Source organism: Melanaphis sacchari, unplaced genomic scaffold (genome assembly GCF_002803265.2).
Source record: "Melanaphis sacchari strain LSU unplaced genomic scaffold, SCAv2.0 Contig55_pilon_pilon, whole genome shotgun sequence".
NCBI lineage: Eukaryota > Metazoa > Arthropoda > Insecta > Hemiptera > Aphididae > Melanaphis > Melanaphis sacchari.
Genome location: NW_020271389.1, coordinates 558,024 through 585,987, shown reverse-complemented (window position 1 = coordinate 585,987; position 27,964 = coordinate 558,024). Strand labels below are relative to the sequence as shown.

At 28.4% G+C, this 27,964-nt stretch overlaps 2 protein-coding genes across 3 annotated transcripts; one reads left to right on the top strand and one right to left on the bottom strand.

The window, feature by feature from the left end:
* Positions 1-2,805: 2,805 nt before the first annotated feature.
* Positions 2,806-12,759, bottom strand: LOC112599869 (nuclear pore complex protein Nup214-like). Of its 2 annotated transcripts, none has more exons than XM_025346947.1 (19): positions 12,472-12,759; positions 12,273-12,405; positions 11,296-11,504; positions 11,041-11,231; positions 10,762-10,973; positions 10,582-10,705; positions 10,337-10,518; positions 10,096-10,280; positions 8,948-9,015; positions 8,220-8,311; positions 7,897-8,126; positions 7,637-7,824; positions 7,421-7,573; positions 7,171-7,359; positions 4,526-7,093; positions 3,978-4,111; positions 3,813-3,899; positions 3,166-3,358; positions 2,806-2,983 (listed from the first exon to the last, which is right to left on the bottom strand). In XM_025346947.1, the coding sequence occupies exons 1-19, from the start codon at positions 12,508-12,510 to the stop codon at positions 2,956-2,958; spliced, it is 5,205 nt and encodes a 1,734-aa protein (XP_025202732.1). In that variant the 5' UTR covers positions 12,511-12,759; the 3' UTR covers positions 2,806-2,955. The 2 variants fall into 2 exon arrangements, with proteins under 2 accessions (XP_025202732.1, XP_025202733.1); XM_025346948.1 differs by having other exon boundaries at positions 7,897-8,123.
* Positions 12,760-12,900: 141 nt separating this feature from the next.
* On the top strand, positions 12,901-15,810 carry LOC112599870 (dnaJ homolog subfamily C member 9-like). The gene is made up of 6 exons (XM_025346949.1): positions 12,901-12,961; positions 13,171-13,339; positions 13,452-13,604; positions 15,106-15,231; positions 15,297-15,508; positions 15,577-15,810. The coding sequence occupies exons 2-6, from the start codon at positions 13,246-13,248 to the stop codon at positions 15,763-15,765; spliced, it is 774 nt and encodes a 257-aa protein (XP_025202734.1). The 5' UTR covers positions 12,901-12,961; positions 13,171-13,245; the 3' UTR covers positions 15,766-15,810.
* Positions 15,811-27,964: the final 12,154 nt, after the last annotated feature.

The window sequence follows — 27,964 nt, the reverse complement described above, 5'->3', positions numbered from 1 at the left end:
TTCAATGAAGAAAACTATTATGATACTAATGTTAATTTCATTATGTTCATTAGTAATGTCAACAGCAGCAATATTAAAAAAAACACAAGTAAGTTGATTGTTATATCTTGCACACGACTAAGGGCTGTTTTTACAATTGACACGGTAGCTTTCCACAACCTTTGGCGTATTTCCCGATCCTAGTACGTTTCAACGTGGCTTTCTGCATGATGTATACATGTCTTTACCGATCCTAATCTGATTCAGCGGATAGGCTTCGTAATTTTTATATAAACACTTAAAACAAATATAATATTAAATGTTACATACATTGTTTTATTATCAAGATTTATAGTTATGAATCCAAAAATATTAACAATAAATACATATTTCTGTTTTTATTAATATGTTCGTCACATTATATACATATTACATAGTCATAACTCATAATATAAGTATCAGTAATAATAATATAAGTTAAATATTTTTAATCAGGCTGAATACGTGTTACATACAGCGTTGTAGATTATAAAATGTGTTGTTAAGTTATCTCATAATGTTTCTTTCGACTCAAGCTGATGGTATCAATATTAATAGTTATGGCTGTGTAGGCATAATAAGTAGTATTTTGTATTAAAAGTTTATAACGATTATGATAGCAACTATTATTGTACACAGGGTAACTATCAGAATCGTCTGTAAAATGTACCCAAATAAGATAAAATTGTAAATATCGGTTAATGTGTTCACAACGTTCTATGTGACATAAATACCTATTTAATGTGGTAATTTTAATTTATATATATTGTTAAATGTGGATGCCTAATTATTAGATACTTCATTAAAGTAAAAATGGATGTAAGTCAAATTTTTAAGTTAGATACATCTTGTGTTGTTATAAATGGTGATGTTAAAACTTGTGAACATTTCAGCCTCGCGCTGAATCAGATAAAAATCGTTAAAAGCATGTATACATCATGCAGAAAGGTTTTGGCTTCGCGCCCCGCGCTGAAACGTACTAGGATCAGGAAATAGGTTTTTTACCAGACTTGGTACGCAATTCGTGTGCACCGCAATATCCGGTAAAGTGTCTAATTAATCGGTAGAATTCAGCCAGTTAAGTGATGGTTAAATATTTTTATGATTTTAACTTAACTTTAATTTTTAATATTTTAAAGGAACCTAAATTCACATTAGTCGAGTTAATTAAGGAAATAAAAAAAAATAAACATTACAAATGACCATAGTGAAGAAATTAGAACACGTGATGTATCAAAAATTGGTACTGCAATAGATGCAGCATCATTTTTAGTTGGAATTATGCAAACATATTTGAATAAAAAACAAAAATTAGCACCTGCAAGTGTTATTAATAATTATTATAATAATTATTATAATAATACTGTTAATTATAATAATACTGGTAATTATAATAATATTGGTAATAATACTGGTAATGTTATAATAAAACAATAACTTATGTGACATAAGCAAACAGCGATATATTTCAATATGTGTCTTGCCCCCCACCCCTACAGGCCCGTAATAAGCGTCGCAAGACGCGTGCCCTTTATTTTTTTTCTTATATTGTTTTCGGGTCCCTCATTATTTTAATTCCCCCATTTCCTTTAGTAAATTTTTCAAATTATGTATAATGTATATATACCTATAATAAATACCTACAATAAATGTAATAATCCATTGTATAAATTTATATAAATAAACATTTTGTCATGTTATTTAATTGGTTTTTATTGTATAGCTTATAATATAGTAAAATTAATTTATGAGGCCTGTGGAAATATATAAATATATTTAATTAGATAATTATAGTCATCAGTCACTGATCTGATATCTATATAATATTAAATAAAATACATACCATGTTTGCTCTGTATGTGGTCGGACAGATTACTTCGACGGGTGAAATCTTGTTTGCAATCACCACATGTAAATTTAATTTGTTTATGAGATTTTACATGCCTCAACATAATACACTTCACAATGAAAACTTTGTCACAAACACTGCAATTAAACATTTTTTACTGATAAACTGTAGGTGATAAAAATATATTTCATTCGTACCGACGTTTGTACTTATAGTATTTTTTTTAAAATGTTTCTGTGTCCTATACAATATATTATGTGAATATATAGTATGTATAACTGTATAAGTATTATACTATTACTTAAAAATCTTTATTTTAATAAGCTTTTCAATTCCGAAATCGCAAATATTACATACATCAAAATATCAAACGTGTGTGTGCGGGTGCTACAGACATAAGTAATTACTAATTAGTAGTAAAATATACTATATAATAGTAATAACTTTTATTGCAACAACAGAATAAATAAATACATTATTTCACAAGATATGAGTTTAATATTGCACTATAGCAGCACTCCCTATAAGCAAAGTTATGCGAACTAATAGAATCGACTTTTATTGATTCATAGTATTCTTCACAATTAATAAGAATATATTATTAAAAATTTCTATATTACTAACTAAATAATATCATTATTTTCATATCAATAAACTATCTTATTGGTAGACTGTATACAAAAACGAAATCCTATTCAGTTCTCCAGTAATAAATACTAAAAGTTTACTTGGGTTATGTATTTATGTACGAAGTATATATGTCTGGGGCATAAGTGCATTAAATTACACTTTAAACAATATTTTAGCCAAAAAAAAGCTGAAGGTGCTAAGCATCCCCTGGCACCCCCGTACGTGTGCCAATGCCAACGCTCACTCTCTGGATCTAAGATTGGTTAATACAATATCATTTATAAATAATACAATAATTTAATAATGAATTATATAAATAAACATGATATTTTATTTTTCAACAATTGTGTACACATTAATTAGAATTTGGAATATTTTTAATTGTAACATATACATTTTATTAGAATACATAAAAAAATAGTAAGGATATTGGATATTGTTGGTGTTAGATTTTTTTCTTAGCGCCAAGAACTAAATGAGGTTCCCCTAAAAACAAATTAATAAAAATATTAAATTTATGCATTTTTTATACTTCATAACAGATAAACTACTGTTTATTTTAAATGTATTTTAGTCCCTCTATGATTAAAGCATTAATATAAATATTATTTTATTAATTAAATGTGGTTATTTAACATGTAAAGATGATGAGAAAAAAAGTTATTTACCCAAATGTAGTTCCTTGAGGTTTGAATGGACTTGTTTGTTGTGGTTGACCAAATCCAGGAGTGGTTGGAGAAGCAAAACCAGTGTTTTGGTTTTGTGCTATATTACCAAAACTCGGTGAAGTGTTTTGAGTCGCGAGAGAAGCAAATGCAGTTGATGGTTGTTGAGCAGCTGAACCAAATCCAAAATTTCCCGCTGTAAAAATAATTTATTACAAAAATGATAAAAAGGAAAAACCATAATAAATTAAACTAAAATTAATAAGTATTAATTGATTCAAGTTTTAACAAAACTATTTAGTTTATTTTAATTTGCATTTCGGTAGCTTGGAAAACTAAAACTTAAGATTATAATTAGTTTTTAGTTAAAGAATAACTAAAAACTTTAAAATAGTTGATTTAACACAGTTTAATAGCAATTTTTTACAAATAGGATTGCTATAAAACTCAAGTAATTAATACAATTAATTAATTAATCACCCACTTTAATTACACTATTAATATACATTAATACAGTCATTAATAATATAATTAATTTAAAAAGAACTAATATTTAAAAATATCATAAATTTTACTATTTTTAAAGACATACATTTTAAACAGTGTTTTAATATTCTAAAATGCAAGTTATAAATTTGAAGTTATAGTACCATTTTGTCCAAATGTTGGAGCTGTTGATCCAAAAGTGGCGGCTCCTCCAAACACAGGTGTTTGATTAAAACCAGAAGAGGTAGTTCCTAAAAATAAATTTAAAATAATACTTGAATAATGCAATAAATCAATAAAATATTGAAAAATCAATATTATATACATACCCATACTACCAAACATTGGAGGAGATCCAAAACCTAAATTATTTGATTGACCAACAATAGCAGGACTACCAAATCCAGTACTAGCAGTAGCACCAAATCCTGAATTTTGTACTCCAAAGCCTGTATTAGGTGTACTAAAACATAGAATATTATTATAATGAGGTGTTAATGGGTAAGGGGGTGAAGTGGCCGAGCGGACTAAGGCGGCGGTTGCGTCGCGCACCGTCGCCGGTTTGAATCTCGGTCACGGGCGGCGTCACTCTTCAGGCAGTCACGGTGTCTGGAGAGAGAAGCCGCCGCCCCCCACCCGGGCATGGCAGAAACCTACGGGTGCCCACTAAAAATTCTGCCAAACAGGCGTCCGAACTATAGGCTTTCGGGCCTACTCCCGGACATATACGCCATACGAAAAAAAAAAAAATGGGTAATGTAAATATTTAAATTCAGCTAGTGCATACAATATATAATGTATTGAACTGAATTTTAAGCAAAAATAAAAATTAGCATTTAATAAATGTATCAGTTCTTCTTGCAACTAGTTTATTTACCTTGCTGGTGGTTGACCAAATACAGATTTTTGGCTAGAAAACAGTGATGGTGTACTTGAAGCAGTTTTGTTTACAGCAAAAGGATTAGCAGCAGGGGCAAAACTATTTGCTGGTTGAGATGGACTACATGCCGATTGACCAAAAAGAGACATATTGCCAAATGCTGATCCAGGAGAACTAAATCCTAATGTAGGTTGACCAAATGATGATTGGTTAGCTGCAGCAGCTACTGATCCAAATAACCCACTAGATGCAGCTGTTGTTGAAGGAGACCCAAAAATAGATGATGTACTAGTTGTAACTGGTGCTCCAAAAACAGATGAAGTGTTTGAGGACGGTGAACCAAATATTGAACCAGATGATGTAGGAGCAGCTGGATTACCAAATATTGAAGAACTTGTTGTAGAAGGTGCAGTTGGATTACCAAATATTGAAGAGCTTGTTGTAGCAGGAGCAGTTGGATTACCAAATATTGAAGAACTTGTAGTAGCAGGAGCAGTTGGATTACCAAAAATTGAAGAACTTGTTGTAGCAGGAGCAGCTGGATTACCAAATATTGAAGAACTTGTAGTAGGAGCACCAAAAGTTGTGGTCTGAGCTGTGGATCCAAAAACACTTGTAGTATTTGTTGTTGTAATTGATCCAAACATAGAAGACACAGTAGTTGTAGATGGAGAACCAAATATAGATGAAGTGCTTTTAATTGAGTTTCCAAAGATCGATGATGAGGCTGTAGTAGACGAGGCACCAAAAATTGATGGTGCTATACTTGTATTAGTTGGTGATCCAAATATTGAAGAAACATTGGTTGTGCTTGTAGTTGCACCAAAAATGGAAGAGACAGTTGTGCTTGTAGGAGTACTAAAAATTGAAGGCGCACAAGTTGTATTTGTGGGTGTACTAAAAATTGATGGGGCACTTGTTGTTGTAGGCGTGCTGAAAATTGAAGGAGCACTAGTTTTATTTGTAGGTGTACTGAAAATTGTTGCTTGGCTTGTTGTAGTTGTTGTAGTTGAATTTCCAAAAATGCTTGTAGTGCTAGTTGATTTAATAGATGCACCAAAAATTGAAACATTTGTTGATGGAATTTCAAAAATTTGCGCACTGCTGGCAGTAACTGGAAATTTAGGAGACTCTTCTTTTTCCGGCGTGATTGGTTCAGATATTATTGGAGTTGGACTTTCAGAGACTTGGGGAGTAGATTCAGTAACATTGCTTTCTACAGTTGCCGATACAGTAGAAAAATCAAGTGCAGTTTTGACAGTTCCAAAACTGGATGATACTGTTGGGGAATCTACAGGCTCACTTACTATAGGATTTGTTTTGGGTGGTAATGAAAAATTAAATGAAGCAGTCACCGAAGTAGTTGGTACAGAAATAAATGATTTAGTCTCAGATTCTGAAGATTTTGAAATATTTTCTTTGGGTGTGGTAAAACTAAACGATGAAAATGATACTGTATCTGGTTTTGAATTAAACTTAAATGTGGTTGCTTCTTTTTCTGAAGGCTTTTCTTGGTTATTCTTTGATTTATTTTCAGCATTAAATCCAGAAAAAATACTTGAAGTTTCTGAAGTTTTTGGTGCTTCAAAACTTAATGTAGATATTGGTACGTTATTTAGATTATCCATTTTATTTTTAATAGAATCAGCAAAATTAAAAGTTGATGTGCCATTAGATTTTTGTACAGTTTTTTCTGATTTTGCAGTAGACACATTGGAAAAATTAAATGATAATATTTTTTCTTTTGTTTCTGTTGTTCCTGAAATAACATCTAAAGTAGACTTAGTGGAAACAATATTACTGGAATTACTGAAATTTAAAGGAGTAGCTGTTAATGTTTTTAAACTAAAATCTACAGGATTTTTACTAGAAACAGTAGTACAAGTCACATTATTAGCAAATAATGGAACAGTATTAGCAGTACTAAAAACAATTGGGTCTTTCGTAAAACCCTTGTAATCATTTGGTGCAAGTGGTTTAGGAGTTGATGAATTATCCATTGGATTCCAGACAGTATTTGTTAGCACAGGTTTAGATCCTAATGTAAATCCTGGAGTACAAGGAGCTACAATTGGGGTTACTGGATTTTTTTGCTGTGTGGTTGGTGGTATTAATAAAGGTTTTTGGAATTGTGTCAAATCATGCTGTGATGTTGGTTGTAAATTAATATCTGTGGCGTTTCGTTCACTAATATTATAGTTTTTGTTCAATAATGTAGATGGTTGTGGTAGTGTAGGCACAAAATTATCTTTTGTCACAAAAGGTGTAAAATCAATGTTTTTTTCATGAATTTTGGATTTTGATGCTGATTTTAATGGTGTACTACACATTGGTCTACTGAGATCTATATTTGCATATTGAGATCTAGTTATTTTTGTGCGCCTTGTTTTAAAATCTTTCAACCATTCTTGAAGTTTATTAACTTTAGAATCTGAAAGTGCCCTTTGATTTGCAGACAATACAGAGTATTTTTTAGCAACATTATATGAATTAATAGCAGACACACCGTCTTTGTCTAAAGTAATTTTTAATAATTGTTCTGAAAGTTTTGATAAGCCAACATCACTATGGAATAAATGTATAAAACAAAAATATTATATTATATTGAACAATAAAAAATATTAATTTAAGCATTCACTAACCGAGATTCGTGTAATTTAGAAGTATTTTGCACAACATCAGGTGCTAATGACAATTTTTTAAATGTTCTATACTTCATTTCTTCTACTGTACTATATAGATAATTAATTTTTTCCTTTAGTTTGTTTACTATATTTGTATTTACGACCAATGATTTATAAATAGTTTCCAAACAAGGTATTTTCAATTCTCTAAAATTATAAAATAATAAAATAATAATTGACATTGAAGTTAATAAAAGCCATAACTTACTTATTGTTTGGATTATAACTATCATATCTAGCTTTCAATTGATCGTCAACATGTGTTAATTGAGTTTCAATGTAGTATAATGTACGTTCTATATTGTCAAACAGTGTTTTACTAAAAGGCTCATCACTATCATTCCTCAATAGACATTTAAATCTTAACAGAAAATTAAAAATATTAATCAAATTTAATAAACAATACATTTTTTTTCTTCATTACTTTGGGTTTTTTAAAAAGAATAAACGAGACTTTGAGTCCTCCACCCAAGCAATTGAATCCAACACTGCTTTTTGAAGAGATTTACATTCCACCCACTGTGAGCGATTTGTTTCATTTAATTCTTTGAAAAATGAATCTAATGATGTCCATTTTTTCATAAGTATTTCTTTATCTTTTTCATCACCAATCTAATATGATTGAAAAATAGATGTAATATTTCAATAAATATAATATTATATTAAATATGAAATCATTCTCACCTTAAGTGTACTAGTATTTAATGATAATTTCAAGATATCTTCTAATTGTAATTGAAATATTTGTACATCTTCTAACACTTCTTTTAACATTTCTTGACTTACAGTTTCATCTGTTGAAGTATTGTTATCAGGAAGATTTGTTTGACTTGAAATATTTTGTACAGGTGTAACAGTTTCAGTAGATACTTCAGGAATATTTGGCTTAACTACTGAAATTGTTGGTGTATCTACTAATATAAAATAAATAACAGAATAAATAATTACGATTTATCATACATATAAAATATATAAACATGGAATATTCATAGTAAGAATAAGCTTACATATTTGTGGTTGTTCGACTTCAGAGGTAGTTGACGTTTCTAAATAACTTGCGAGAACCGATTCATTATGATCACCTCTAGCTTTTTCATCACTACATAAAATATTTAAGATTATAGAGAACAAATACAAATTATATAAAATGTTAAATTAAAAATAAACATATTGAATAAGAGAAAATAAAATAATAGTAAAGTTGTTTGCTGTATAATAGTAGGTTTCAAATGTACCCCAACTATATCGATGAATTATTCAATAAAAATTATTTAAATATTTTTATCATAAAAACAAACAATTTATGGTACTATAAATAATTTTTTTTTTTTATCAGTATTACGGTTATTTTCCTATTTATTTTATTAAAATTGCATGTATATAAATAATCATATCTTATATCATAGTTATTGACTTTCAAGTTAACATCAACATATCACAAAACTGTATGAATAAGTTCACAATATAAATTATTAGTTTTTAAATGTTTGTAAAGCATAGACCTTGGTACTTTTAAAAAATTGTACCTTATTTCAATAGCTTTCATTGCAATACCTTTACTTTATTTTTACACATTATCTCATTCTATGTTTCCAGGTCACACTTACCAATAGAATCCCTAAGGACCATAAATTAAGAATCGTTAGTATTAACTATAAATAACTTACACCCTTATAATTAAACTATTTTATTAAATAAATCTTGAAATTAAAACTATATAATTAAATTTACTTACACAACATTAATTTCTTCTCCTTGTTCTACTATTTCAGTCACACTAGTTGGTTCAATTACTAGATTGTTCTAAAAAATAAATAAATAATTAAAATGATTAAGATGAAATAATACTTTATTTCTCAACATTTTTAACTGCTTATAAATAACTAAAACAAAATGTATGCGATAACTTGCAAGGTAATAGTTTTAATACTTAATACAGATTATTTTTGTTTTAATTGTGTATATTTTATTTATTATACAATTTACATAACTAATAAATTACAATAATAAAACTATCAATTTAACAATATTCTTATAAATCACAACATTATAAATAGAGTATGTTAATAGTCAAATATTTATTATATAACTTTTATTTTAATTGTTTTTTATATTTTAAACACATAATATTATATCATAAAAAAAATATATTAAAATAGTAATAGAAAGAGAGTATATGTATGGTGAAAAAAGTACTTTTATTACTAATTAACAAATTGAAAACGAGCAGATCTAAAATAATATAAATAAATAAAACAAGTTGAAATCTATATTTGCTGTATTCATTTTTCTATATGAGAGATAATTAATTAAGAAATTGGTTTGGTTTTGGGGTAAAAAGATTTTGATATGAAAGGAATAAGTTTTAGTCAATAGCTCTCTTGATGAAAAATTTATAATATTAAAGATAAAAGTAGAATAAATTTTATTTGAAAATAGTGGAGATTTCTTAAACATACACTTCATATAAAATAAATTACATTTGTCTAAAATTATTTATTTATGATTTTTGACACATTTGTTAAATATCTAATTTTTTTTTCTTTAAATTAAATAATTAATTAATTGATTTAAGATATTATTTAGATAAAATTAAAATTAAACCCTAAAAAAAAGCGATTTTGTGTGTATGTATTTTGTTGAGTGTAAACAAATAATTTTCTCATTTTTGGAGTAAACTTAATGTCAAAATATTTAGTTAATTTGTAGACTTTAACATATCCATGGATCGTGTAAGAGATGATTAAGATATCACTAGATTCAAAAATAATATTAGTTGTACTAATACCTAGGTAGTCTAAAAATATTTTTTAATTGTATATATTTAAAAAATGGTAAAACATAAAATTATTTAAGTATTTGATAATCATAATATATACTTACTATTTTAGAACTGGTAGTAAATAGCCGAGATATTATTTTATCCGATATTTCTGTTGGTGGTTTACATATATTTTTGGAATCAGCTAACTGATTTTCAATATGATACATAAATAATATACCATCACTTGATAAAACACATAATACTGGCATTGGGTCAAGAAATATTTCTTCATTTGATTTAGATACTATAACAGTTATCATTTTAATAAAATTAAAAATTAAATAACAAAATTATAGTTACATTGTTTTATTTGCATTTGAGAAGAAAGATCTAATGACATTCCAATAGGATACATTTGTTTATCAAGTCTGTATGGTAACTCTGGTCTTGTTTCTAACATCCAACATTGCCAATGATTTTCATTATTTATTCCCATAATACCAATTTCTGTACAATTTGAAGAACCAACAAATAAAAGATTCCTAACAAACAAAAAATAAATTAATAAATAATATTGAATTATAGAACTACATTATACAACATACCAATTTTGTTGAAATATTGTATAATATTGATTTAACCTATACTGTTCAGAATTCATTACAACATATTGTTCAAAATTGATAAATTCCACTGGTGCATTTTTCGGAGTATTGAGAATGTAAAGATCTATACAAAATAAATAAAAATTAAAATGTTTTTATCAAGATAATATATTAACTTACTTTGTTGATTATCTATGTTATCTACAAAATCATAGACGACTGCAAATTGAAAATTTGATATCCATTTTATTTTAATAGGTTTTACATTTCCTGTTACATCAGTTGGAGGTAAATACTGTTTCATAGCTTTGAGTTCAGGTTTGTACTGTGTCAAAGACCCATTTGAACTGCCAATTATTATTTGTTTTCCTTTAGGGCTCCAACTCAAACATCTAAAAAATATATTTAAGTAATTAAATGCATAAGATATACTTAAAACTATAAAAATAATTTACATACAGTGTACTTGATTGTGGCGGTAAACTGACAACACTGTACGTTCCACCATCTTTCAAATCTATAATATGTAAAGAACCGTCAGACAAACAACAGGCCAAAGAATTTTTTACACCAGGATTCCAGGACATATCTATTACATGCGATTCCTGGGTAGCTGCGAGTTCAACCACTACTAATGGAGATGGATAATCCTGAAATTAAGTAGTATTGATTAAGAATATGATAAAAATAATAAAACCTATTATTATATTTTACTTTTGAAATTAAATCTTCAACACTGTAAATAACAATAGAAGTTTTTGAATTCAAAATTCCTGCAACTGCTATATATTCTTCATCACAGCTAAGATCCAAAAAGTTTGGAGAATAATCTAATTCAATTTCACGTCTTAAAAAATCTGTTAATGTATTTTTTTCAACACCAAAATCACCAACTAGTTGACGAACATGTTTCATTGAAATCACTAAACAAAATTTAATATTAAATAAAGTAACAGATCACTAATGCAGAGTTGCATAAATATATTTAATGAAACAATAGTGAATTAATGATTCCTTAAAAATAATTGGTCCATTAAATTTTAGTGAATTAACGTAAGATGCAAATAGGCATTAATATTACAATTAAAAGGAAGTATTTTGATCATTTAAAAATGAAAATTAATTCAAATGAGCAATTATTAAATCAAACCAAAAAAGAAAGGTTTAATCTTTTTAAATAAAAAAAATAATAAAAGTACAAACTGTTTATTAATAGTTATTCTAGTAGTTTAAATCACCTATTAATCATTTAAAAAATTACTGTCTAAAATATCAGTGATAGAATTCAATTTAAATTTGAATGCAAAAAAAGTTTGCAATACATTATAAAAAAATTTTAATTCTCACTTCATAAAGAATAGTTAATCAGGAAGTTTTAATTGAGCTATTTAATAGTACTCTACCATAAATATAATTATAATTAAAGTAAATTATTATACTAGAGTAAAATAATTAAAATACCCAAGTTAAAAACTAAAATCATAAAATGTTGGATTTTAATATTAATCTACATACTACATTCAAATATTATTAATAAGTAATGTTTAAATAATTATAATACTATGAATTGAAAAATTAAAACTTCTAATAATAAATAAACCACAAGATTTAAATTTTAAAATCTCAAGGTATTCAACTAAAATGTTAAATTTAATTTAGATTATTATATAAAAATAAAATATTTATCGTACAACATAGCTGATTGGGAGAAGCAATAAATGTTATCCCAAATCGGTTAGAATTGATGATCATGGCAGCATATTTGTCAAATTGGTGTCCTTCTTTGAAAATCCGAAGATTACAGAATGCCGGACATTTAAAATCCTATAAATAATTATAACAAATAAATAATATAAAAATTGTATTTACATTAAATTATATTATTCATACCAAAACATCAACACATGATCCTTTAACGTGTGTACTCATTTTGGTGTTGCTCTTACGCTCGCTAAACTAAAGAACAAATTGAAATCAAGCTGTTGACATTTCACACAGGTTACGTACTATTGGAAATATTATAAAACACGAGTTGAACAATAAAAAATTAAATTAAAAATAATACTAGACAGTAACACTTATCAATCCAAAAACGCGTTGAACATAGGTAATAGCCAATAGGTATTAAAAATTAAATCTTAACGACAACAACCATCATTCTCACGGCCGGTTATTATCAAGTATCAACATTCAAGATAGGTATTCCAGAATATTTTCAATTTTGTACATCATAAACAAATACTTGGTAGTAGTTATACCACGGTCCGTAACCTAACCGTGAGGTATACTGTATTTAGTTCAGATACATACCATATACCATAAAAAAATACAATACATCGTACTTCAATCGTCATTCGTCGAACCGTTGTCATGGAATAGGGTAATGAAACGCTTAAGCATATGTTACTTTAACTATTTTACCCGCCATTTCAATCCATTTGTTCGTCTTTAATCATTATCCATCAATCATCATCCAGTATCCTACTTCGTTTTGTAATTGTTCACTTTTGACTTAGCGATAAATTAAAACTTCTAATCATTTGATCTATCCTTACGTCAGCTAATTCGCTTATTTTATTGTTATTTTAGCTATACTCGAGTTCGATACAAGTTACCAATACTACTTGTAATTCTATTTTTTTAAATTGTGTTTGAGATTTCAACATGACCACGTTATTGGAACTTTGCCGTAAATATTTCAGCACTGACAATATATATGAAGTGTTGAATACGACCAAGAATGCTACAGACAAAGAAGGTTAGATATCGTGCTCCTATGTTATTATTTTTACAAATTTATAGTTGAACCTACAAAAATGGACAAATATTTATATTTTATCGATTTTTTTAATCATTGTGTTTTAATATAGTTCGTAAAGCGTATTACGTGCTGTCGATGAAATACCATCCTGATAAAGTAACTGAGAAGGAAAAAGCTGAAGCTACTGAAAAATTTAAAATTATCAGTCGAATACATGCATTACTTAATGATGCTGATAAGAGGAAACTTTACGATGACACGGGTAAATTATGGATTATGGCATTTACATTTTAAATTATTTTTAGCTTTAATTGCTTATTAAATTATTCATTTATGATTATAAGTGATAATTGATTTATATTTATATTTGTAATTGTTATAATAAGCGAGTAACTAATTCAATTAATCATAGTTAAGTACAGTGACGTAACTTGGAGTCAATTCTGGGAGGGTAAGCAGTAATAAAACTAAAAGTGCATAAGTAAATCAATAAATAAATAATACTTAATAACTTTTTTTTTTTTTTTTTATTTACATTATAAAACTAATAAAAAGATATAAAACTCAACAGAATTATTATAAATTATATGTATTACAAATTAATTTAGTTTAACACAAGTTGATGACCATGAATGGATGCACCTTCATCAAATTTGTTAATTACTTGATCTATGTTAACTTATCCATCTATTTCAATATTAAGCACTCAAAACGATAAATCTATTATTAATTATTATACAATGCATTATGCTGTTTTATTTTTCTATAATAAAATAAAAATTGAATTATAACTTTTAAAAGGAGGCAAAACTATATTATTGCCCCCTCAATAAAATATTTGGAAGGGCAGTTGCTCCCCTCTTGCCCTCTTCCCCAGATTATGTCTATGGTTAAGTATATTCTCCTAACAAATTTTTTTCCCACTAATGTTCTTCCAATTTTTCAGGTCAAATATTTATTATAAATTATAATATGAACTACTATATGGTTAAAAGAAACATTAATTAGTACCAAAGAATAAGTGTATATGTAATTAGAATACAAAAACATGCAAGAAAAAAATTATGAATTTAGGGAAGTACAATAAATTAACAGAAAAATCATTAAATGTAATTATAAAAAATATGAACCAAATGTAAACAATAATATTGTGACTAGGAAACTTAAATTTTAAGTGATTTCTTAGTCAAATAATGTGTTGCATTAAATAATTATAATTCCTTTAAATTTAAAATGTCACCTATTATGTCTCAATATATTTTTATAATAGATGAACAATTGTTCCACATTAATTGTTTTAATTGGTGCATATTAAAGCATGTTATATATGAAAGCTACAATTTTCATAATTTTATAACTGGATTAAAAAATAAATAAAGCCTAAATTTTTTCTATAATAGTTTACTTTTTTTTTACGATACTTCCTATTTGTCCATTAACAAGTTCATTTTTCTATTATTCAACAATTTACATTCTATCAATTATGAACATATTTTTACTTTTTAATGTTGTTATTATGTGTATTAAACTAAAATTCAGTTAGATAAAAATTAAATAATTTTGCATAGTATTTTCACTCTTTCCAATCGCTATAGTATAAAAGTTTCCTATATTTAATTTTAGATTATAATGTCTTATATTTTTATTAAGTGCTTATTATAAAAACAAGCAGCTAATATTTATGTGCTCCACCTTTTAATTATTGATTTGGGTGGTGGAGTAAGATTAAAATACATTTCTCAAAAAGCATTTTGTTTTTGTAGGATGTGTTGGTGATGATATTGACCCCAACTCAGCTACAGAGGACTTCCCGTGGGAAACTTATTGGAGGTCGATATTCAGAAAGATTACTGATAATGATATCAGGGATTACGAATTAAAATATAAAGGTATATTATTTAAAATTTTAGTTATAATTATTTTGTTTTTTTAAATATCATTAAATTTGTTTTAGGTTCTGACGATGAAAAGAGAGATCTTAAAAAAGGATATCTAGCAGGGAAAGGAGATATGGAATTCATTATTAATATGGTTCCATTTAGTTCTGTGTACGAAGAAGATCGGCTCCGAGAGATTCTAGAAAAAATAATTGAAGAAGAAGATTTACCAAAATTTAAAGCATTTAGCGATGAACCTCCGTCAAAAAAAAGAAAAAGATTAGCAAAAGTAAGTTACCTCCTTATCTATGTTTAAATTTATTTTTTCTAGTTTGGATATATTAAATTTAATTTTAGGCTAAAAGGGAAGAAGCTCAGTGCAAAATAGATATGAAAAACGAGGAAGAAAATAATTGTAATGATTTAATGGTTGCAATTAAAAAGCGATCAGCCGAACGAGAAAAACAAATGGACAATTTCTTAGCTAGAATGGAAGCTAAATATTGTACACCCAAAAAAGCTAAGAAAAATGTCAAAAAAACATAGTAATATTGTAAATTTTCTTTTATATTATTTTCTGTATAATGTATATATAATTGCTCGCAAAATATCTCATAATATTCATTATTAGACCTATGAAATATTTGTGAAAAATTGAAAACACAATTTTTTTAATAATATTAATATTGTAAATACTAGTATTAAGTGACTGAAACTTTTAAATTATAAATTATAATTATGATTCTGATATATTTTTAAATCATTTCTAATTCATTGTATCACAACCAAAGCACCAAAAAAAAAAAAAAATACAAATGTTTTCTCAAAAACCATAAAAATTACAAATTATAGTAAGAAATTCATAAAAATTATTTCTTTATTCAAGATTTTAAATTAAATATAAGATTCTTTATGCTTTTCAATCTTTACCGGGGTGTCAACAATGAGTGTCCTCCTCTCTTCTGTTATACTCTTATACTTACTTTAATATCATTATTATTTTATTTGCTTATTGTATAGAATTTTTAAACACTGATTGTAAATAAACCTTTTAAAAATGAAAAAAAAAAAACAATTTGCAACCTACAAAAAAAAAAATGAACTGGAAAGTAAGATTAATCTTTTTATAACTAATTTTTGTAATAAACTTTCAAGAATGTTGTTACAGAAAAATCTTTTTAACATTTAAAAAAGAACCAAATTTTTTTTGTGTATAAATAGCTCAAAAAGTCAAAATATTCCATGTACCGATATAGAAATATATAATGAAAGTTGAAAAATCAACAATTATTAAACGTTTCTTAGTTAAAATAAAAAACAAAAATGTTTGTTAAGTATTTGGGATATAAGTGAATGTCCTGTCATAAAAATTTGAACACACAAAAAAATGTCCGTTTTTTTTTAAATGTTTAAAAGATTTTTCTGTAACAACATTCTTGAAACTTTATTACAAGATCGCACTTAAGTTATATTTGTAACTGAATAAAAATTATTAGAATACATAGGCACAATTTAATAATCGATCTATATAATGAAATGACATAATTGTTTTATTTCGATTTTTGAACCATTCGTTATGTTTTAGTGTATGATATTTTAACTTACTCATGACACCAAATTGTTAATTTTGTAATGATTTATATAATCGATATATTAAGTACGATAAAAAATAGGTACAACTTTTTTCATGAACAATTTTTAATTTTATTAATTTTTTTTAACAAACATTTTTTGAAAAAATTCAAAATGAATACATAATAAAAATAAATGTATTTACACCAATAAATAATGGTTATTAAAAAAGAAAAAAGAATATAAAATGTAGTTCAGACAGCATAATAGATTTTAGAATAATGAAATAGGTTATTGAAAAAAAAATATAGCATTTTATTAGTCTGGCTGAACGTGTAACAAAATTTAAACAAAACAAAATACATGTCAATAAAAATAAATAATAAACTGACTTTAGAAAAAGAAAAAAATAACATCGAACAAGATTACAAACAAATAAAGGAAAAGGGGGGAATAGGTACATCGGAAGGATGACACAATAAACCAGGATGGAGGGAGATACAAAATAGCGAAATGGGTGCAAAGTGCTTAAACAGGAAGTAAAGTATAGGCCACTGGTCACCCTCAGCAACGTTTTCACGGACTGTCCCGCTGGCGTCGACGAGTGTCGCTAACTCATTTGCTCAGCAGCGCGACGTGACAACCATGTCGGCAGACGATGTCCGATGGCTTCAGCCGCGGGAGCGACGGTCGACTGGCGACTGCAGCGAGCGGCTAGTGCGCGATGTTGTGTGCAGACGAAACGACTATGACGTTGAACAGCGGAACCAAAATGCACTGGGGAAGCGGCGAGATATTATGATGCCGTGGAATCGGCGAGACAACCGGAAGGCACGACTCGGCTGACGGAATCGCCGAGGGACGAAAAAGAGAGTCCAGCGCGTACTCTCCGTAGATTTCGTCTCGACGTCCGGTCGGCAGCCGAGTCTGTCGCATCTGATGACAGCCGGAGTCGCGCGCCGCCTGATCCTACAGGAACATCAAGTTCCCGCGAATCCTGCAGCGGCGCTGACGTCCGCATTACTCATATCGTCCACTCACCACGTGCAAGTCTCCGCCGCTGTCGTCACGAGTCGCCATCGTCGCGTCGTCGGTACCTACTGCGGCCGAGATGGAATCGCGCGGCCTGCGCCGATACTGCAACTAACTGCTGTGTCGCCGTCGTCATCCATTGCTCCGTGCGACCAAAGAAACCGGACGTCCACCAAGCCGCCAGAGGGTCGATCGCGCAGACTACCTAACATTCAACGCCTGCGAACCCGTCGCGCCGCGAGTGTCCGGAAAACGTGCTTGTGGGTGGCTTACCCACATCTCGTATCGCCCATATTCTATCGCCGCCGTCGTCCTGTCCGATGTTTTTGGTCAAATGAGGGAGGAGTGAGTTGGGGGACTGCGGACGCTAGTCGTATCTGGTGCAACATGCACACCGAAAAATCTGCTTAACGCTCCTCCAAGCCGCTGCCAATCGCCGACGGCAAGTGACGGATTTCGGTATGGTGACACCCGGTTTAAGCCAGCCGACCAGTTCCCCAAACGAATTCCGTACCTCCAGTTCTTTGGCCAGCTCCAAGTCTCGACACCGACTGCGCAATGATTTCCACCGATAGCGCTTCTCCGTTGGGCAACGGATTCTCGTCGCTGCACACAAGCGTTAACAAGTCTTCGAAGATTTCTTCCATGGATTCCTCGGTTGCAGTAGTATTATAAATATGTTAGCTATGAGGTGTTCAATAATTAGCTTACAAACTGCATCGATATCATTGGTAAATTCGGCCATGGTAAGTAATTGTTAAGTTACTATTGAAAATATGATGTGCGTGGGGAGATGGTAGAGTTTTGTTTGGACTCAGAATCGTTAATGAATTAGAATATTGTCCGACTACAAGAGGATCGAAAATCTCCCTATCGAAAATACAGAATTGTTTATTACTAGACAGCAACCAATATGTTCATTGTACTAGTCGGCTTTCGGACCCGTTTGGCCGTTTATCTTTCTAAAGACCATTATTGTTAATTATATAATATTAAATATATAATAATATTTTAACGAAAGATTTGACTTTTGTATAGTACCCTTTTTATACTTTTAGGTAATTCTTTTTTGAAATTTAGTATTATATCTCTTTTGATTTAATTCCATCAAATTTCCATATATTGACACATTTTTTAATTGAAAAAGTTTTTATTCAATTATTTTATAATACAATGACCATCAATAATTATACATGTGTTACTGTCGTTAGCATATTATTGTTTTGTAATATTATAATATGTATAATATTATATTATGACCATTACGGTCCCGGTCAAAACCATTTTTCTTCACATATTAAAAATGTATTATATGATGACTGACAATAACTGCAGTTGATAACTATTGCACATGGAAAAGGATAAATCGGTATAATTGATTTGAAAGCAACACCTAAATATCTAATGTTGGTAAGTGGTAGGGTAAACAGACAAATTTGCTTATAACGATCTTCAAGGGACCTAGAGAATCTGATCATTATAATAACCAATTTTCTTTTTTTCCGGATTATAAAAAGAAACTACACATAAGGCATAAAAACAACCAAATACATAATTGCTTGGAATCATTTTGCCAGGAATATTGTTATATGCGGCATGGTATAATAAGCGAATTCAACTGTAATATCACGGTAAGTAAACATTTATTATTATTTAAATTAATAAATATGCTAATATTGCTAATACACAAAAATAAATAAAATTCGCGGGATCTCATTGTCTTAGCTCGTCATTGCTGGTTATAATTAGTTTAAGTAGACACTAGGTACCCGTTAAGTCTTAGTCATATAAGCATAATAGATATAAAAATATATTATACCTATAGAACTGTTAGATTTTTGGGATTTTCACATATTATATTTTCATACGTTTAGAATATTTAAAAATACATTATAATATTGACTGATTCAAGTTAAAATTAATATAATCCTGAATATCTGTATGCTCTGTGACTTCGCAGGCAGCACGTGGCTTGTGAGATACATCAGATATATCATATATGTATTATAATCAGGAACATAACTAAAAAGAGGTATGGGTGGGCTCGTCCCACCCTAAATTCACTTTGGCCTTGGATCAGCCCACCCATTTATTTCCCCTTTACTATTTTCAAAAGAAAAAGTTAACTTAACGAATACAATTTTCAAGTATGATATTATTATATTTTTAAAATGTTAATTGCTTTTACGAAAATTAAACAGACAACAGTTGACTGAAATTTTACTTAAACTTACCAACTAACTAAGAATAGTCATTTTTTTTAGTATAAATTGGCCAATAATTATTGACTAATCCTAAGAATATTTTCTAGCTACGTGTTAGATTTTTATATAATATTGTTATTAACTTTTAACCTTTTAAGTCAACGTTGATGTAGTGGTGTACTATGCTTAGAAAATAATAATAAACATAATTTTTTCGAAATTTTAACTTTAAATGCCTATAAAATCCAAATCATAAAATTGATCTTACACGGTATAGATATGTGTAAATATAAAACAGTTACAATAAAAACATTTTTTTTAAATAAACTATAATTATTAATACGAAGATAATAAATATTGATAATAATAGGTGATTTATTAAATACTTAATTATTAATAAATAATTAGCATATAATGTACAAACGGCGAGTTAAATACCAATGTACCACCATGTAGTGGGTGTAATAAATGAAATTAGATAATATATTTTGTGAATTAAAATTATAATCAGCACCTACTTAAATGTGTAAAAGCAGATAATATAATGAGCATTTAAGTAGAAATTTAGTATTCTGGTTAATCAAAAGGCGTCTGTTAATACATATTACAAAATATATGTTATTATTATCGGTATAAATATTAATTTTAATGTACAATTAGGTATAATAGCTAATATTTATTTATTTTTTTTATTATTATACTATCATAATATTGAATCATTGACTTTACTATTATCCTACTAGCAGGTTGTTGTTGCGGTGACGGGGTGCGTATCGACTATCGCACCACTGCTTGTGTTATTATTTATAATGTTGCTTATTATTTTATTGATATTACTGGACAACATGGTGATAGTGTACCGATGATATTTTATCAAACAAAGTTTAAATAAAAATTTGAAAAAAATATAAAGTTAACGAATTTAAGAGTATTTCTGCAAAACATATTTTCTTTCTTTTCTATAAATACATAATAACAAAATTATTTAAACTATTTATTGTTTTTGTTTTTTGCATATACATATTATAAGATTTTAATTCTTTCGATTGCTAACTATTTTAAAAGTAAATTAATCGATACGAATAATAGCTATTATCAAGATTTTATACATTATTTTGTATTATATAGAATATAAGTATATAGAATGAATAGGTGAAATGTTAAAATATAGCATACTAAAAATAAAACTGAAATGACACGAGTGGATCATTAGTCCCAACTTAAACATGTTTTTAACTATGATATATAGGTAACTAAAATCTAGACTATTTATGCATAAATGTTATTATTATAACTTAAAAATTTGCGGTATACCTGTATGTATACAGTATATATTATACCTAATTGATCAAACGTGAATTCTTATATTATAGGGAATGGTACTTACACAATACACATATGAACATATGTTCATCCTGCTTGTATGCAAAGAAATTAGGTATTACAAAAGAAATCTTAATGAAAATCTCGTTAACTTCCGAATCGATTTTGGTCAAAGTTTCACCATTATTTAAAAGACTACATCCGCATTGGTTTCCGACATTTCAAGCAACACACATCCGAATTGATTCCCGATAAAGACTTTTAAAAACACGAAATACGATCTAGTAATATTATTAATATTATTATCATTATAACATATTTCCGTTATTATAAGTACATATGAAATAGATTATCATTTAAATAAAAGTGATAAAATTGATGTTATATTATCGATATGGACGGATATACATACGGTAATACATCGCAATAACCGCCGTGTGTACGTAAAGTGAATGAATATGTGTTTTTTTTTTCGTTTAAAACTTCTTAAATATGGATCTTATAAACAGTGAATAAAATAAAAAAAAATTGTAGTAAAAAGGTTATAAATTTGGGTTTAAAAAAAAAAAATGCAGACGACATTGACTATTGGATATTCGTACAAAGAACATGTAAATCATAATTGAAAAATGAAAATTTAATCATAATTGTTGATAAAAGTATAATGCATAACCATGAAAAATACAGCAATAAGAAACTTAACAACAGAAATTAAGCAACGGTTCAAAATGAAAAACTCAAAAAGTATTACATGAATGACCAGCAAAAATTATTTACAGCGAGTTAGCTAAATCATACTGTATTTCTTTTAAAGTTGCAACTACAGGCGACCACATTTGTTTCATTATAATAACCGAATCATATGACTTCGATCCGTCTGGTTGGACACAGTTGCTTTAATTTCATTTTATTTGAATTATAGTTGATGTTTCGATATTATGTTGAAGAACATTCTAACGATTCGGGGTATTAAAAAATGTATATATTTTTTGGAGAATGCCAAAAGCATTTCTAATCGGAACTACTTCAGCTGCATTTGATAAAGCTAAGTTTAAACTATGCGAAACGCAATGTACGTATAATGCAGTTGAATATTTATTTGAAATAAATGCCTGCATAATCAGTGCATACCTTTAAATAAAATTGTCCGTTAGTAGAAGAAGCGCCATCATAGCCTTGTCCACGTAAAAAGTTTAAATCAATTCTAACATTGCAGGTTAATGTTCCAAGAGAACATCTGCCAAGTTTTAACCTGTTGTAAATTGAACAGGAACAAATTTCAAAAATTGCTTAACAATTTTGTACTCATTATTGCTCATTAATTCAACAAATCTCACACATAAAGAAAATTATTCTACGGTTGATACGTCTGTAATAGTTTTATCAGCCAAGGCCCAAGACAGAAAAAAATTTAGCTTCAATAATTTGATTTTGTATAGTTCAACTTATATAAGTAGCATTTTTACCAAAAGTTTCAAAATGCTTCCTTAAAATTAAATTGCCTGATTCTATTCTAGTCCACAATATAACACAAAATTCCCCTCGTTTTTGTTGAGCTCTATTTTTATACCTATTAAAAACTCCATAATCTTTATGCGATCTTGAAGACAAATTTTGACGTCCACATAAAATCACTGTTTTTATAATTGGTTTAAGTTTCTTCGAATTCTCTAGTGCTTGTTTTTATAAATCTTTATCAATTTGTTTATCTATTGATAACAATTTTCCACCCATCATTTCAATAAAAATATCATATTTTAAAGTAGCAACTTTCTCTATTTTTTTTTTTTTTTTACTTACAAATAAAATAATAATATGTGCATAAAAGCTTTTCGTTTAATTTAAAATTATTTAAATTTGGATAAAATATATGTGGACTTTAAAAAAGCCATCCATGAAGAGATCTCTGAATTATGGCCTTTAGCTCAACTAAAAGGTTGTCGGTTTTACTTGAACCAAGCATGGTGGAGGAAAATACAACAATTAGGGCTTTCAGAGGAATTTAAAAATAACGATTCTCAATTAGGACGAACAATAAAATTATTTTTTGGCTTATTGTTATTAATACCCGAAGAAAAGTTAATAAATGTAATACTAATGGTTTGATATCATTAAAATCGATTAATGAAAAGCTTGAAGAATTTTTACTACTAGAAAATTATATTGAAAAAAATAGCTCATTTTTACCAGTAATTGTATAGGCTGAATATACCAGTAGTATAAAACAAACAACTAATTACTGTAAATAATTTCACAGTAAGTTTAACAGTTGCTTCAACTTAATAACTAATAACAGTTGTATTAAAAAGTTAGATTTGAAACATGTGTACAATTTTGAAGTACAAGTAAACTACAGAACCTTAAGTCTGAAAATAAGTAAATATTTATACTCGTATAAACAGAAATAAACAAATTTAAAAATAATGGAATTATAAAAGATTAGAATTTATAAAAATGTTTGTTATACCTAAAAAAAAAAAAAAAATAGATGAAATAAAAAAAAAGTATTCTATGTTTATTATTATTTATTTTATATTTTTTAATTAAAAATAAAAATTACATTTCTGATAAAAGTCACAATTTTTAACAACACGGGAACCAATTAGGACGTTTTGATTTAAAATATTTTAGCAAGAGGTTATATGCTACTTTTTATTAACCACATACATTTTTAAATATTGGCACATGCTTCACTTGATCATGTACAATTTAATACAAATTTTTCTTAAAAATACGAAAGTCAAACTTTATAAATTTTTTTATATCTAGTTTCCGTTGAATACATGGAAAATTAAAATAAATTATACAAATATATTATGTAACTAGCAAGATTTCCTTTCAAAAATTAAATTTTGTTCATAATTTATTATTGATAATATATGTATACTTCACCTATATAATAGTAAATAGATTATTATCATTTATAGCCTATATAGGTATTTTATATATATATTATTATAGGACTATAATATATATATCCACTGAGTTACTTTTTGTTAGAGTCGAGAGAATTGTTTCAAGATGGTATATAGAATCATTTAAACTAAACACATAAGATTGTATGTACAGGCGGAGTAATATGTCTGTAATGCGCGGTGTGTTAACTCATGTAAAAACGATCGACGAAGAAAAGAAAATTCGCACAATTATTATTATTCCTTTAAAATAACTTTTACCGCTGAATTCCACCACGGATATAGGTATGATATATTATATATGTAATAAGAGTCCATAAAATCTTATAATAATTTCTACAGAACAGATCGGAGCGAACAATGTGCCAAATCAAGCCTACCAATAACTCGGGTCAGCATCAATAGAATTATTATTATTATTATTATAATACACGTTGTTATTATATAGGTACGTTCGATCAATTTAAAAGAAAAAAAAGTTAAATCGCCTATACAAACACGGGAGATCAATATATATATTATATAAATCTTCCGCCGCGCGTATTATTCGCGTTTCATTGTATTCTAGATATTTGCGGTATTTAGCCCAGGGCTGGTATGGTCCACGGTTTGTCTCGGATCATCAATTGGTGGCGTTTTCCTATACATATATATAAAAAATATGTGTATATATTATACAGATTTATACGTAGTACGTACGTCACACAACCTAACGTATAATATAGAAAGATAGGATAATACTAATAATAATAATAATATGTGTCCGAGCCCTGCGGTTTTCCCTCGGCCTCCGATGCCTACTGTAATAACAACAACAATCAACAATGTGCACCGCGTATAACAATCACAATGGCTCTGTGACTCGTGGTATTATATTCATCGTACCTATATACATTATATTCGTATGTATACACACAGGTTAGTGCCCAATGCCCATACACATTATATACCTATGTATTATGTGTGTATATATATATATATATATATGCGTTATCCTATGTGCGTGTGTCGTGTGTATACACGCATTGATGAGTTATTATTGAATATAGTGCGTTAAAGGGACACAACAACACCGCTACGTGGAGGGTCTGACAGGTCATCGCCGAGTGTTTTGCAAAACGAAAGAAAAATCTCGTACACAAAACGTCAAAACGGGCGTAAATGTGTGTATTTTTATACCAGTTACATTGTTGTTTACAGCCAAAATTCCAAAAACGTATTGTGCACCCATACAAACGGACTTGTCGGCTCGGCGGCGGAGCAGAAGCCGCAGCAGCGGCCACGGACCGCGGCGTGAACCGACATCCGCCGCGGATATTTGAATACCTATTTCACACGTATTGTTACATTATTATTGTACCTACATCGTATAGATTAGGATTTAGAACTCAATATGACTTGTTGACATCCGACGACTTACTCGTGGTCGAATCTCGAGACCGGGAGGGGTCTTCAACATTTTTAGGCGACGGGTCTCCAATTATTATACATAGCAGTTAATTATCTTTTTCCGCTTTACTTTCCAAATTTAATTTTATGTATGCTAAATGCTTATATATCTAATAAGTTTGCTTGTGTTCTATTTCTATACAGGCACGGATATAATGAAAGCGATGGCCCCTCCCAAAAAATGTATTTATACGTTATAATTAAATTCATTTAAAAAATTATATAATTGAGTTTTTATTGTTGTTTTTATGTACATAATATATTACAGCATGTACGATATTTTCAATTTTGATTAGTTATTATAACTTAAAAGTCGATAATTTCTAATCGTGCTGACTAACGGCGTAACATCGCACATCATCGTTCTTGTGTAATCGTCTGCATTTATACTTTCAAACATGGTAATCAACTTTATTGTACGTTGTTGACAGGTTTTCAACAATAAAAATATAATTACATTTTCGCCTTATAATTTTGGATTTGTAAGTTTATACGAATACTTATGAAATATAATATTTTTAATTCAGTAATTCAAATAAATATGGTGTTAATTTTTTCATGTATTGTTGGTTGAAACATTATTTGTTTTCAATATAAATTATTATACGACAGATTACGTAGTTCAACTTCAACATTCCTATTATATTATAATTAATAACATGCAATTTAAAATATAAAAATCCCCTCCCTGATAAATACCCCGAGTCCGCGTCTAGTTCAATAATATTTATGATTTTTAATATTTTAAATTATTTATTAGTTACTTTAATTTAAAAAAAAGGGTTTCTATATAACTCTTAACTGAGTTTAAAAAAACAATAAGTTTTTATTAACTTTAATATTTTCAAAATTGTTTTTCCATTCTAACTTAATTCACTCAATTAAAAAATACCATTAACTTATGCAGACTAGCCTATTATTACCCAACTAATGCCTAGATGGAAATACGATTTGTTTATTACCACATGTCCATATTTATACATATAATCATTAATAGACATTCATATTTAATATTTATACTCCGTGATATTTTACATACATTATACATATTTGCATCCTGCAGGTTATCGTTTTATATTGATAATAATAAATATTAGTCATTATAAATTTGATAATATGATAAATCAATAGATTGCGTTGTGAATGTAGGTACATTACATAATATATGTAGTTGACAACATAATGATGTATACCATAAAATTATAAAGAGTTTATTGTGTAATGGAGTTTCAGGGCACTGCACTATATATACACAGCCAAATGCTGAGAATAATCTTAGTGCCCATAGAATAATATAAATTAATATTATATGTATAGTACGAGGTCCTTAATTTGTATGATCTTGATTTTAAGTAGATTTCAAAAATATACAGTTAAGTACCAATTTATTGATCAAAACTAAAAGTTTCTTACTTCCTAAATTAAACATAATGATACACATATTACATATGTACAATGTACTACACTTATTAAATGTAAAGTAACATGACAATGATAAATTTTATATAACATTGTCGTTTTACATTTTTATTTATGGACATTATAATACTAAATATTTATATCGTAATATATATGTATGAATAGGTTGGAAACTTCAACTAAAAATAAATTCAATTGAGTGTCCATAGCATTCGTTGTGATAAATAACTAATCGCAGTAATATCATCAGTTATTTATGAGTGTGGCAGATTTGAACATTAATTATTATTATACAGGTGTTTGTCCTGTTGAGCTATTTTGTTAAACCGAATCGCCTACATACGTTTTGCAACTGCAGACAATATAAAGCGAACACGACCCAGAGACAATATTATGACTCCACATAATAAATCATAGTAATAGCAATAAAAGTAATAATAATAAAAAGGGAAGACGACTCATCCGTGTATACCTACGTCTGAGACCAGTGCGCGCGCGCGGACACACACTGCACAACGTAATGGGGAATCTTGGTAATGTGATTTGTGAATGTTGTCAAACATACTCCGACGATCACCAAGTGGAAGGGAAAAAAAATCATTTACAGACTCTGCGAGCGGTCCATTTATTATTGACCCTTTAAAATTATTATTTGCCATGTTGAACCTGCGGGTTTTGGAAATTGGGTTTGTTGTGTAAAGAAAGACGGTGTGGGATGGAGAAATAGATAAGTATCGCGGCATCCCCTTGTACACGCCGCGTGTTTCACAAAAAATAATAATAATAAAAAGAAATACAAGAATAATATTGTTTAAACGGTTTTCATCTCTT